General features: G+C 38.6%; 1 protein-coding gene across 2 annotated transcripts in view; it reads right to left on the bottom strand.

Moving 5' to 3' along the window:
* Positions 1 to 12243, bottom strand: part of CPNE8 (copine 8) — a 261900-nt gene that overhangs the window by 110215 nt on the left and 139442 nt on the right. For both annotated transcript variants that reach the window (XM_070454589.1, XM_070454590.1), the window contains one exon: positions 11509 to 11550. In XM_070454589.1, coding sequence (XP_070310690.1) covers positions 11509 to 11550 — 42 coding nt within the window. The remainder of the gene's footprint in view (positions 1 to 11508; positions 11551 to 12243) is intronic.

Genomic DNA, 12243 nt, shown 5'->3' with positions numbered 1-12243 from the left:
ACACACCCTGAATTTTAAGTTAAGCTACTAACTCAGCTGAAGCAACTGGAAGAATTTGAATCATTTTAAGGATTCTACCACTGATTGCTCTGCAACCTAGACAAGTCAGTTTCTCAGCGTTTCAGCTTTTCAATTGTTAAAATGAGGCGTAAATATTCTTCCCTCACATGACTTGAAGATATGGTAGGAATTATGGGAATGATTTTAGAAAAATGGTATAACTTGTTGAAATTAAGTACATAAGTACACTTAAAATAATCATTCATACCAAGGTGATGCAATGTCTCTTCATTCACAGGTCATTGTTAATGTGTTCACACTTTAAAAAACAGTATACATGACTATAATTCTTTTATTTTAAGGAGCTCAGGATGCCCATTTTAATGTCAGGTGGCTGCTTGCTCAACAGCATTATCACATTTTTGTATGCCTCATAGATGTACAAGATATTTGCTACAGAATTAATTTCAAGTATATGTCTTCAGACAAACACAGCATCAGATTTCTAAATTAAAGATCACACAAATTTCTGAAGTTCCTAATCAGTGAATATTATTGTTGCTGTTAATCAGTCATCAAGTTGTGTCTGACTCTTTGCAATCCCATGGACTGCAGCATGTCAGGCTTCCCTGTCCTTTACCATCTCCAGAGATTGCTCAAATTCATACCCACTGAGTCAGTGATGCTATCCAACCATCTCATCTTTTGTCATTCCCTTACCTCCTGCCCTCAGTCTTTTCCAGCCAGTCAGCTCTTCACATCAGGTAGCTAAAGTATTGGATCTTCAGCCTCAGACTCAGTCCTTCCAATGAATATTCAGGGTTGATTTCCTTCAGGATGGACGTGTTTGATCTCCTTGCTGTCAAAGGGATTTTCAGGAGTCTTTTCCAGCATCACAATTGGAAAGCATCACTTCTTCAGTGCTCAGCCTACTTTATGGTCCAACTCTTACATCTGTCCATGACTACTGGAAAAGCTTTGACAATAGGATCTTTGTTGACAAAGTGAGGTCTCTGATTTTTAATACACAGTCTAAGTGTGTCATAGTTCTTCTTCCAAGGAGCAAGTGTATTTTAATTTCATGGCTGCCATCACTATCCACAGTGATTTTGGAGCACAAGATAACGAAATCTGCCACTTTCCCCCCATTTATTTGCCAAGAAGTGATGGGTCTGGATGCTATTAACTTAGTTTTTGATGTGTTTTAAGCCAGGATTTTCACTCTGATCTTTCACCTTCACAAGAGGCTCTTTAGTTCCTCTTCACTTTCTGTCATTAGAGTGGTATCATCTATATATCTGAGGTTGTTGATATTTCTACCAAGCAGTCTTGATTTCAGCTTGTGCTTGATCCAGACCGACACTTCTCATGATGTACTCTGCATCAAGTTCAATAAACATGGTGACAGTATACAGCCTTGTCTTACTCCTTTGCCAATTATGAACCAGTCCATTGTTCCATGCTTGGTTTTAGCTGTCTTGACCTGCATACAGGTTTTTCAGGAAGCTGGTCTGGTATTTTCATCTCTTTAAAAATTTTCCACACTTTATTTTGACCCATGCAGTCAAAGGCTATAGCACCAGTGAAGCAGATGTTGATGCTTTTCTGGGAATCCCTTTCTTTTTCTATGATCCCATGGATGTTGACAATTTGATCTCTGTTTCTGCTGTCCTTAGTAAATTCAGTTTGTACATCTGGAAGTTTTCAGTTAACATACTGTTGAAGTTCAGCTTGAAAATTTTTGAGTATTACCTTCCTAGCATTGAAATGAACACAACTGTACTGTATAGTTTGAACATTCTTTGGTATTGCATTTCTTTTCGAATGGAATGAAAACTAACACTTCCCAGTTCAGTGGCCATTGTTGAGTTTTCCAAATTTGCTGGCATATTGAGTGGAACACTTTAACAGCATCATATTTTAGGATTTGAAATAGCTCTACTGGAATTCCATCATTTCCACTAGCTTTGTTCATAGTAATGCTTCATAATGCCCACTACTTAAAACTCAACATTCACAAAACTAAGATCATGGCATCCGGTCCCATCACGTCATTGCAAATAGATGGTGAAACAATGGAAACAGTGAGAGACGTTATTTTGGGGGGCTCCAAAATCATGGCAGATGGTGACTGCAGCCATGAAATTAAAAGATGCTTGCTCCTTGGAAGAAAAGCTATGACCAACATAGACAGCATATTAAAAAGCAGAGCATTACTTTGCCAACAAAGGTCTGTCTAGTCAAGGCTATGGTTTTTCCAGTAGTCATGTATGGATGTGAGAGTTGGACTATAAAGAAAGCTGAGTGCCGAAGGCTTGATGCTTTTGAACTGTGGTGTTGGCAAAGACTCTTGAGTGAGACTTGGACTGCAAATAGATCCAACCTGTCAATCCTAAAGGAAATCAGTCCTGAATATTCATTGGAAGGAATGATGCTGAAGCAGAAACTCCAATACTTTGGCCACCTGATGCTAAGAACTTACTCATTAGAAAAGACCCCGATGCTGGGAAAGATTGAAGGCAGGAGGAGAAGGGGACAACAGAGGATGAGATGGTTGGATGGCATCACCAACGTGATGGACATGAGCTTGAGTAGGCTCTGGGAGTTGGTGATGGACAGGGAAGCCTGCCATGGTGCAGTCATGGTGTCACAAAGAGTTGGACATGACTGAGTGACTGAACTGAACTGAATGCCCACTATAGTTCACATTCCAGTATATCTGGCTCTAAGTGAGTGATCATACCAGAGTGGTTATCCAGACCACTAAGGCCTTTTTTTTTTTTTTTCTCTAGTTCTTATGTGTATTCTTGCCATCTCTTCTTAATCTCTTCTGCTTCTGGTGAGTCTTTGTTTCTGTTCTTTATTTTGGCCATCTTTGCATGAAATGTTCCCTTGGTATCACCAATTTTCTTGAAGAGAACTCTAGTCTTGCCCTTTCTGTTGTTTTTCTCTATTTCTTTGTATCATTCATATAAGAAGGCTTTCTTATCTCTCCTTTCTATTCTTCATAACTCTGCGTTCAGTTGGGAATATCTTTCCCTTTCTCTTTGCCTTTTACTTCTTTTCTAGCTATTAGTAAGGCCTCCTCTGTTAACCACTTTGCCTTCTTGTATTTCTTTTTCTTTAGGATGCTTTTGATCACAGCCTCCTGTAGAATATTACAAACATCTATCCATAGTTCTTCAGGAATCCTTTCCATCAGATCTAATACCTTGAATCTATTCATCATCTCTACTGTATAATCATAAGTGATTTTATTTAGGTCACATCCGAATGGCCTAGTGGTTTTACCTACTTTATTCAAGAAAGCCTGAAGTTTGCAATAAGGAGCTCATGATCTGAGCAACGGTCAGCTCCAGGTCTTGATTTTACTGACTGTATTTTCCTTTCTCTATCTTCAGCTGCATAGGATATAATCAATCTGATTTCAGTACTACCCATCTCATGATGTCCATGTGTAGAGTCATCTCTTGTGTTTTTGGAAGAGCATGTTTGCTATGTCCAGTATGTTCTCTTGTCAAAACTTGTTAGCCTTTGTTCTGCTTCATTTTGCACTCCAAAATCAACCTTGCCTGTTACTCCAGGTTCTCTTGACTTCCTACTTCTGCATTCCAATCCCCTATGATGAAAAGGACATTTTTTTTTTTTTTTAAGTTCTAGAAGGTCTTGTAGGTCTTCATAGAACTGTCTGACTTCAGCTTCTTCGGTGTTAGTGATTGGGGCACAGACTTGGATTACTCTGATGTTGAATGGCTTGCATTGGAATTGAACCTAGATCATTCTGTAGTTTTTGAGACTGCACCCAAGTACCACATTTTTGATTCTTTTGTTGACTCTGAGGGATACTCCATTTCTTCTAAAGGATTCTTACAGTAGTTGATAAAATGGTCAAATTAATTAAATTTTCCCATCCCCTTCTATTTTAGTTCACTGCTTCCTAAGATGTTGATGTTCACTCCTCCCATCTCCTGCTTGACCACGTCCAATTTACCTTGATTCCTGGACCTAACCTTCCAGGTTCCTACACAATATTAGAGTCTATAGGCTTTATGGTAGGTCTAAAAGCAATCTTTAAAGAGACTTATGCCAACACGCACCTCCCAGGACTGCAGCTGTCAGTCCCCTTGTCCCTGCTGCAAGACATTGCTGATACATGCCCCTGCAGGAGACCTCCAAACACTCACAGGAAGGAGAAGAGTCCATGTCCTTCTACTTTGTCATCTCCAGAAGAAGCAAGAACTACAATCCCATAGCCTTCAGAATGAAAACCACAATCACAGGAAAGTAACCAAAATGATCTCATGGATCACTGCCTTGTGCAAATCAATGTAACTATGAGCCATGCCCTGCAGGATCACTCAAGACAGATGGGTCATAGTGTAGAGTTTTGACAAAATGTGGTCCACTGGTGAAGGGAACTGGAAATCATTCCAGTATTCTTTCCTCAAGAACCCTATGAACACTATGAAAAGGTAAAAGTTATGATAGTGGAAGATGAGCTCCCCTGGTTAGTAGGTGTCCAATATGCTACTGGGGAAGAGCAGGATAGTACCTCCAGAAAGAATGAAGAGGCTGGGCCAAAGAGGAAATGATGTTCAGGTGTGGTTGTGTCTCATGGTGAAAGTAAAGTCTGATGCTATATAGAACAATCAGTGAATATTATTAACACTTCAATTATATAATGTACCTTAGCAAATATAACAATATAAGCATGGAACACTATCACACATTTTTCACTTCAATTTTTGACTGAAATACTCTCTGGATTGAAACATCAAATTACTTACTCTATTCGCTTCCTATGGTTAAACTTACTGATAAAATAATACATATGTCTGACCAGTTTTTCTCTACTTTATAAGGGGAAAACTCTCAACTTGTATCAAATGCATAAAAATTAAACTGATTTAAGAATAAGCCAACTGACGTAAAGTTAGTTATATCACTGTATATGAACTTCACAAAACCAGAAACCTCAAATAAATATAGCAAGGAGAACAACAGGGGGAGCTCTCCCACCCTGCAACAATAGAAGAGCCCCAACAATATAAGAGCTTCAGAGGTGAGGTGGCTCAGTGATAAAGAACCTGCCTGCCAATGCAGGAGTTGTAGGAGATGCGGGTTGGATCTCTTGGTCAGGAAGGTCCCCTGGAGGAGGAACTAGCAACCCACTCCAGTATTCTTGCCAGGAGAATCTCATGGAGAGAGGAACCTGGCGGACGACAGCCCTTGGGGTTGCAGAGTTGGACATGAATGAGGCAACTGAGCATGCACACAAATGCAAAGCAGAAGAAACTTCCTCTTCCTTCTGGGAAAGGACTCAGATGATCAAAAGCCACAGACTCTTCGTTATGGCCCTCTTAACTCCCTTTTCTCTATAAATCAGCACCTTCACTTGCCTGCAGGGACTTGCACATGCCTTGTCCTGGTCACAGCCTCTGAATTGAGAATCTCTACTAATCATAGATAAAGCCTTCTTTGGTCGAGGAATATTTGGCAGCTTATTTGTTTCAGGTCAATAATTTTATTACACTCTACAGAGTGCTATCCAGAATGACAACTGACAACCAGATGTTGCTATAGGGCACTTGAACTGTAGCCAGTGTCAGTTGAGATGTACCATAAACATGAAATATGTATCAGATTTCAAAGACTTAGTATAAAAATTTAAAATTTTCTCTGTAAGAAGTTGATATTGATTGCATAATTAAAAACATTTTGCATATATAAAATTAAATATATTATTACATCAATTTCACTGGTTGAGTTTTACTTGTTAATGCAGACACTAGAAAATTAATATGTACATCAGTTTCATTGGTTTAGTTTTACTTCTGTGCAAGGGAGTTATTTCCTGCTGTATCAATAAACAAGGATGTCACAGCCATCCTCCAAATGTGAGTTTCTGAGCCCAGGAAGAACAATACCTGCTATCTGGCAGCCATCAGCCAACTCCCATGGTGAGCACTGGGCCCAGACTGCTGAGATGCATATGAAAGGAAAGATTTCAGTAAGCCTAGACTCTTGCATCTTCCCAAACAGAAAAGTGCTAAGTTCCTTGAGATGTCTGGTTTTCCTTAATTAACAATAATCTCTTGATGTTCAAACTATCTGCCCCTTGTCATAAGCTTCTATATAAACTTACTGCTCTCCCTCCACCTTCTTGAAGTAGTTATCTCAGGGTTACTTGAGATGATGTTTCTCAGGCTTGAAGTCCTAAAAATTCCCACCAAGTAAAACATAACTCCCAACTTCTAAACTGTAACTATTTTTTTTTACACTGACACTTGATAATGCTGCGACTAGAAAATCTGAAATACATATGTGATTAACATTGTATTTCTAGTGATCAAAACTAAGTCGAGCTGTCAAAAAGGAAAAAAAAAAAAAAGATTGAATCCACCAAGCAAATACTCTTCCTTAAAAAGAGGAATCAAAAGCACTCAGATATACACTGAGATACACAATTTAAATAATGATACACATATAGTATTTATGACAAATATTAAAAATGACGGGAATACCTAGCAAGATGGGGGAGGAGCACGGAGATGTGGAATGCATCTCTCTCCACTGATGCATCAGGAATACATCTACAGATCCAACACTGAACACTGGCTGAAGACAAATAGGAGTCACTGACCAGAAAGAATTACATGGACCCACACATAACTGGGTAAACTGAAAGAAAGAAGGGAGAAGGAAGAGGAGAGCAAGCGGGAATGGACCTGCAGCTAGGGGTGGAGGAGCTGAAAGCAGGGGAGAAATTCCCACATTCAAAGAAATCAGATGCAACATAAGGGGAGCATTTGAGGCTGTCTGCGGTGAAGCAGGTGATCTGTAATAGCCTGAATGGAGTGAGAACCACACGGATAATCTGTGCCTCAGCCCGAGCTACCCCAGAACAGGACGAGTGTCCTACCAGTGAGCAGGGTGGCTGGGAGCTGGACCATGGGGATCAGAGAGCAATCCAGGGTCATGGACTGCAGTTGACTGTGAGGAGATGGCCTGAGGGAAAGTGGGGTGGAATTCACAGCAAGAAATGCCTTTGGAGGAAAACTGGGTGACCATGGAGGCAGGGTACTACTGCTGAGTCACATGAAGGGGTGGAGCCACGAGTGTAGCCTCTCTCCCTGCCAATATCAGCACTGGCAGCCAGTCGAGCAATAGAGAAGGACTCCAGTGAAGGCTGCTGTCTGAACACCTGATGCACCAAGCAATAAGGAACGATCAGCCAGGGAGGCCCTTTGAACTCCGGCAGCTAGAGGCTAGAAAAGACTCCCAATAAAACCATATCTGTGCCTGTGGCCACCAGCTTTCCTACAGAACTGGCACTGCAAGGGACTCTATGATCCAACAAGCCATATCGCCTCCATGCCCCATCCTCACTAGGGCAGTCCAAAGTACTCAAGGCAGCCTCAGGAGCAGACTCTTGTGAATGGCACACAAGCCTAGGTAGGGATAAAATTGCAATTGAGCTCCAGGGGCAGAGAGACTAAGGAAGATGATGGAAAACTTTTGCAACAGCTACACAAAGCTTCAGAATAAATCCACACGCTCAACTAGGCAGACTCTGTGTCTATGGAATATATAAAAGGACAGTGAGTGTTCCCACAGAAGAAAATGCTCGAGCTCTGGCAGCTGTCTACATGGAGGCAAGCACGCATGGCAGTAAGGCCAAATCACAGTGTGAGCTGTCCCCACAGCTGGTCCAGAGAGCAGCCCTTCCCACCACTGGAGAACCTCCCAGGGAGGCCGAGGTGGGCCATGGTTCACCGCAGGGGCAAGAATGCTGACAGCTGAGAATCTATTTTTATGTTTTTTATCTTTCCTTTTAGTATTTTGTTTCTCTTCATATTTCATTGTTGTTGTGGTTGTTGTTATTATTTCTATTTAGGCACATGAGATTTTTTTTATCATACTTTTAGTTTCTTCCATATATTTCTACTTTCACTTTTCCTTTTTGCTGTTTTGTGGTTTTTTTTGTTGTTGTTTTGTTTTCTTTTTGGTTCTGCTTTCTTCTTGTTTTTCTTGAATACATATGGATTTTTATTTACATACTTCTATTTAACTTTGCTTTTATATACATATTTTAACATTTTTGTTTGCTTGGTTTTTTGCCTTATTCTCCAGCTGGCACTCTGGTTTTATTTTCTATTTTGTGTTTTAGATAGTTTTGTTTTTAATTAGTTAGTTTTATTTTCAGTTTCATTGTTTCTGGGGTCACACTCCTGTGCTGTTTTCTTTGCTGTATTTTGGTTCTTTTTGAGTATATGTATGTATGTATGTGTGTGCGTATGTGTTTGTGTGTGTAAGTTCTGTTGTTTTTGTTTCTGTTTGTTGACATTGCTTTTACCATTTGTCTTGCTTTCATTTCCTGTTTTTTTTTTCTGGGGAGGGGTTGCTATTTAAACCTCTTTATCTGTATACAGAAAGTTATAAGATACTGATGAAAGAAATCAAACAGAACATAAACAGATGGAGAGACAGTCCATGTTCCTTAGTTGGAAAAACCAATATTGTGAAAACGACTATACAACCAAATGAAATCTCCAGATTCATTGTGATCCCTATCAAATTACTATTGGCATTTTTCACAGAACTAGAACAAAAAAAACTCACAATTCATATGGAAACACAGAAGACCCTGAATAGCCAAAGCAATCCAGACTATAATACAAAGCTACACTCATCAAGATAGCATGGCACTGTCACAAAACGAGAAATACTGGCTAATGGGACAAGATAGAATACCCAGAGAAAACCCCATGCAACTATGGGTACCCTTTTTAATAAAGGAGTAAGAATATAAAATGGGGCAAAGATAGTCTCTTCAATAAGTGCTGCTGGGTGAACAGCTATGTGTAAAAGAATAAATTAGAACACTTCCTAATGCCATACACAAAGATAAACTCAAAATGGATTAATGGCCTAAATGCAAGACCAGAAACTATACAACTCTTAGGGGAAAACATAGGGTAAACATTTTGTGACATAAATCACAGCAAGATCCTCTATGATCCACCTCCTAAAGTAATGGAAATAAAAACAAAAATAAACAAATAGAAACTAATTAAACTTAAAAGCTTTTGCACAGCAAAGGAAATGATAAACAAGATGAAAAGACAACTCTCATAGTCTGAGAAAATAATAGGAAATGAAAAATTCACAAAGGATTAATCTCCAAACATACAAGCAGCTCATACAACTCAATACCAGAAAAACAAACAGCCTAATCAAAATTGGGAAAAAGACCTAAACAGACATTTCTCTGAATACACACAGACAGTTAATAAACACATGAAAAGATGCTCAACATTGCTCATTATTAGAGAAATGCAAATCCAAAGTACAATGAGATATCCCCTCACACTGGTCAGAATGGCCATCATCAAAAAATTCTCAAACACTAAATGCTAGAGAGGATGTGGAGAAAAGGGAACCCTCTTGCACTGTTGGTGGGAATGCAAATTGATACAGGCACTATGAAAGACAGTATGGAGGTATGGAGTATTCCTTTTTTTTTTTTCCTTTCTTTTCTTTTTTTGTTTCATTTATTTTTATTAGTTGGAGGCTAATTACTCTACAATGCTGTAGTGGGTTTTGTCATACATTGACATGAATCAGCCATGGATTTACATGTATTCCCCATCCCAATCCCTCCTCCCACCTCCCTCTCTACCCAATCCCTCTGGGTCTTCCCAGTGCACCAGGCCTGAGCACTTGTCTCATGCATCCAACCTGGGCTGGTGATCTGTTTCCTTTAAAAACTAGGAATAAAACCACCATGTGACCCAGTAAACCACTCCTAGGTATATACCTTGAGGAAACCAAAATTGAAAAAGACACATGCAACCCAATGTTTATTGTATCCCATATAATTTTACGGAATGTGGAAGCTATGACTTTATGAAATGTACTATTTCTTAAGTAACAGGAATCAAAAGTCAACCTTACTCCTTGAGCCATGGTTTGCAGAATTAGTGTATTAGTAAGCATGAAAATAACATCAAACTCATACATCTCCATCAGAACTCTTGTGTGGCCAGGTGCACTGTAAATAAGAAGTATTATTTTGAAAGGAACCCTCTTTTTTTTTTTTTTTTTTTCTGAGCAATAGGTCACAACAGTGGGCTTAAGTGTGCTGTGTCACTTCAGTCAAGTCTGACTCTGTGTGACCCTATGAACTGTAGCCTGCCAGGCTCCTCTGTCCATGGGATTCTCCAGGCAAGAATACTGGGGGTTGCCATGGACTTCTCCAGGGGATCTTCCCAACCCAGGGATCGAACCTGGATCTCTTATGTCTCCTGCATTGTCAGGCAGGTTCGTTACCACTAGCACCACCTGGGAAGCCTGTGGGCTTAAATACTCTGCATTTGAAAAGGAACGCATTTGAGTCAGTTCTAATGAGGTGGATGAACCTCGAGCCTATCATACAGAGTGAAAAAGTCAGAAAGACAAAACAAATATTGTATATTAACAAATATATATGGAATCTAGGAAGATAGTACTGATGAACCTGTGTGCAGAGCAGTAATGGAGGCCCAAAGATAGAGAACAGACTCATGGACACAGGGCTGGGGTGTGGAAGGAGAGGATGGGATGTAAGGAGACAGCAACATGGAAACATACATATTACTATATGTAAAGTAGATAGCCAACGGGGAATTTGCTATATGACTCAGGGAACTGAAACCAGGGCTTTGTAACAGAGAGGTGGGATGGAGAGGGAGGTGGGAGGAAGATTCAACGGAGAGGGGACATAGGTTTAGCTATGGCTGATTCATATTGATATTTGGCAGAAACCAATACAATATTGTAAAACAATTATCCTTCAGTTAAAAATAAATAAATTAAAAAAAAACCTCAATATCAGTCTTACTTAAAACATTATAAATAGTGAGAAAATATCCAAAGGTAAAAAAGTAGTGTGTTCCTCTCTTTTACTTATTAACATGTTGCGCTATGCAGAGGGAAACCATAATTTCAGAACTCTGCTTACCTATTTTTATTGGCAATTAGCAGACATAATTCTAGAGTTCTGTTTTATTGTTTGTTTGTGAGGTATGTGCTCCTTTTTTGTGGAAGGGGAGCTCAAATGTGTTCCCATGGATGATGTGGGGCAGAAAGGTTATAGAAATCTTCAGAGAGATTATGAGATGCAGAAGTTTGAGAATCACAACTCTACAGCTATAAAACTAGATGTCTATAAATTGTACACAATGAGAAATCAAGTCCAAGTTGAAAATCTCTACTGTATTACTAGCAATTTTAGTAGTTTCTAAAATTACTTTATTTTTATTACTATTAAAAATAGAGGAAGACCTCTTTTATTTTGCAAATTGAATACACTCATTCTTAAAATCTTTAGTGAACATTTTAGTAACAGAAAAATAAGACAAAAATACGCAATTCAAAATTTAAACTGTGAAAATGTGGTCATGTTAGTATATTTGCTTCTTAAAGCATATTAACTTGTAAAAGCAAAAACAAAAAACAATGTCTTACCTTCCATCTCGATTCCAGTCATACACCTCTACTTTAACTGTTCTGTCCATGGTGAAAACATACACACAGGGTAAAGTTACTTAGTAAGATCAAATTAACATATGATTGAAAGTTAAAAAATAAGTTACAGATTTTCTTGGATAAAATATTGTATACTTTCAAGTTTTACAAAATAAAGTTGATTTTCTAATTTTAATACTAGTCTTCAATTTTTACTTTAAAATAGGTTTTTAAAATCACATAATTTTTAAATTCTTTAAACAGAGTAGGAAATTATACAAGAAAATCATTTATAGTTTGACACAGCTCTTCAATGAGGAGCATAGAGCTACTTTTCCACTCTTCAAAACCATTGTCTTTGTATTTTGACATTGAGTTTGTATTTCTCAAATTCAGCATAGATCAGAATCACATGGAAGGCTTGTAAAAATGTGAATTACTCAACCTTATGCCCAAGTGTTTTTGGTTCAGTAGTTCCGAGGTGGGCCCAAGAACTTGAATTTTTGCAAGTTTCATCAGGTGATGCTGATGCTGCTAACTATATTATGCAATATAGTTAGAACTGTATTATACAAATCACGGTCTTAGAAAGAATGAGTCCAATTAAATAAAGTTGTGACATTATTAAATGAATAAGGCGACAGGCAAGTAGCGTAATACATTTTAAGAACATCTAATGTTATATTGGTAATGGATAGTTTTTCCTATGGTTTTAATTAATAGAATAAATTCTCA

This window comes from Odocoileus virginianus, chromosome 24, assembly GCF_023699985.2.
Source record: "Odocoileus virginianus isolate 20LAN1187 ecotype Illinois chromosome 24, Ovbor_1.2, whole genome shotgun sequence".
In the NCBI taxonomy this organism is placed as follows: Eukaryota; Metazoa; Chordata; class Mammalia; order Artiodactyla; family Cervidae; genus Odocoileus; species Odocoileus virginianus.
Note: the sequence above shows the minus strand (reverse complement) of the source record. Positions and strands in the feature narration are given on the sequence as shown.